Source organism: Eimeria mitis, genomic scaffold (genome assembly GCF_000499745.2).
Source record: "Eimeria mitis Houghton genomic scaffold, Emh_scaff738, whole genome shotgun sequence".
NCBI classification, from domain to species: domain Eukaryota; phylum Apicomplexa; class Conoidasida; order Eucoccidiorida; family Eimeriidae; genus Eimeria; species Eimeria mitis.
Genome location: NW_013575385.1, coordinates 1,092 through 2,324, shown reverse-complemented (window position 1 = coordinate 2,324; position 1,233 = coordinate 1,092). Strand labels below are relative to the sequence as shown.

Here is a 1,233-nt window from a genome sequence, read left to right as displayed (position 1 = left end):
TATAAATGACTGGATGTGAGCTATTATTGTGGAGCTGCTGTGTCGATATGATCCGAAAGTTATTAGACACTCGATTCGAGTCAGCAATGCCTGGAGCAGCGGCTCGTGTACGAAGTGCCTACACAGTAGCTAGATCTGCGTGGACTGCAGGCGCCGATATGGCCCCAAGCTATATATATAACTGGGTCCGTAGTACTACGTAAAACATGTCTTTAAAGCTGCCATAGCACATCACTCACGGGTTGGGATTGCCGGCTGGTTTCGCCGCAGGTCATCCGGTACATCTCCCCACACTTGAGGTCGTGTACGCCTTCAATAACGTCTCCGTTGTTATCCTTTGACGTTCCTTGCGGGATTCTGGGCCTACTGTAGTGCGTAGCACTACAACGGCTGCTGCCGTCAGGAGGTGAAAATGCAGCAGCTGAGGCGCCTGAACTTCTTCGACCGCAGCATCGTCGAAAGGACCCGTCATCACCCGTTAATCAGCAACGGCTGCTTTGGCGGCGCCGGAGGCACTACAGCAGCGGAATGGCCATCAAGCCAGACACAGCAGCATGGGGCTGCAGCAGGTACTCAAGATTGCAACGACCGAGAAAACTGACCAAAATGCGCCNTAGCTCTGGAGTCATTTGCTTCTGTGTCAGGGCCTTCCCGCATGTCTCCGCTTCCTTGTTCCGTTATTGTGTGTACGGTGGGAACTGAGTCGGGACTGTGGATGGGAGACGATGCAGGCGTCTTGCACACGTTAGACCAGGACTTTCAGCTGAAGTCTCTGAAGAGCTTCGACATTTGCTTTGTTGCAATGCATGCCGCCGTGTCGGCGAGCTCCATTGTATGTATTGGGTAAGGAAAATAATTCAGTCCGTCTGGATGTCTCATTTTTGTTCCTTTCGGCAACAGCTGTCTTTACCAGCCTCTACAACAGTTTGTGCTGACTCATGCACAGGCGAGATGCCCCTGCCGAAAAACCAGGCAATGTGGGTGCTGCAGTGGATAGCTCCGGACAAAACGACGACTCGCGTATTCGTCAAGGGATCCTGAAGTACAAATGCTACAGCACAACTCAACTGGACGCCAAGGGGAATCCTGTCCTTCTCCGGGAAGCAGGGCTTTTTTCCAAAATTCCAGAACAAGTTTTCGTGTGCTCTGACATCAATTCGAACTTCACTATGTTGGCCGTAAGTTAGGAAGCACGCGACCTTCAGGTTGCCTCTATGCCCAATCAAGACGCGA

The 1,233-nt window shown here is 51.9% G+C and overlaps 1 protein-coding gene across 1 annotated transcript in view; it reads left to right on the top strand.

Annotated features, from left to right (window-relative positions):
* Window positions 1-655: 655 nt before the first annotated feature.
* EMH_0021140 (uncharacterized protein) overlaps window positions 656-1,233 on the top strand; it is a gene marked incomplete at both ends in the record, with an annotated part of 1,010 nt that continues 432 nt past the window's right edge. Inside the window, 2 exons of the mRNA XM_013501695.1 lie at window positions 656-843; window positions 947-1,178. Of these exons, the coding sequence (XP_013357149.1) occupies window positions 656-843; window positions 947-1,178 (420 nt within the window). The remainder of the gene's footprint in view (window positions 844-946; window positions 1,179-1,233) is intronic.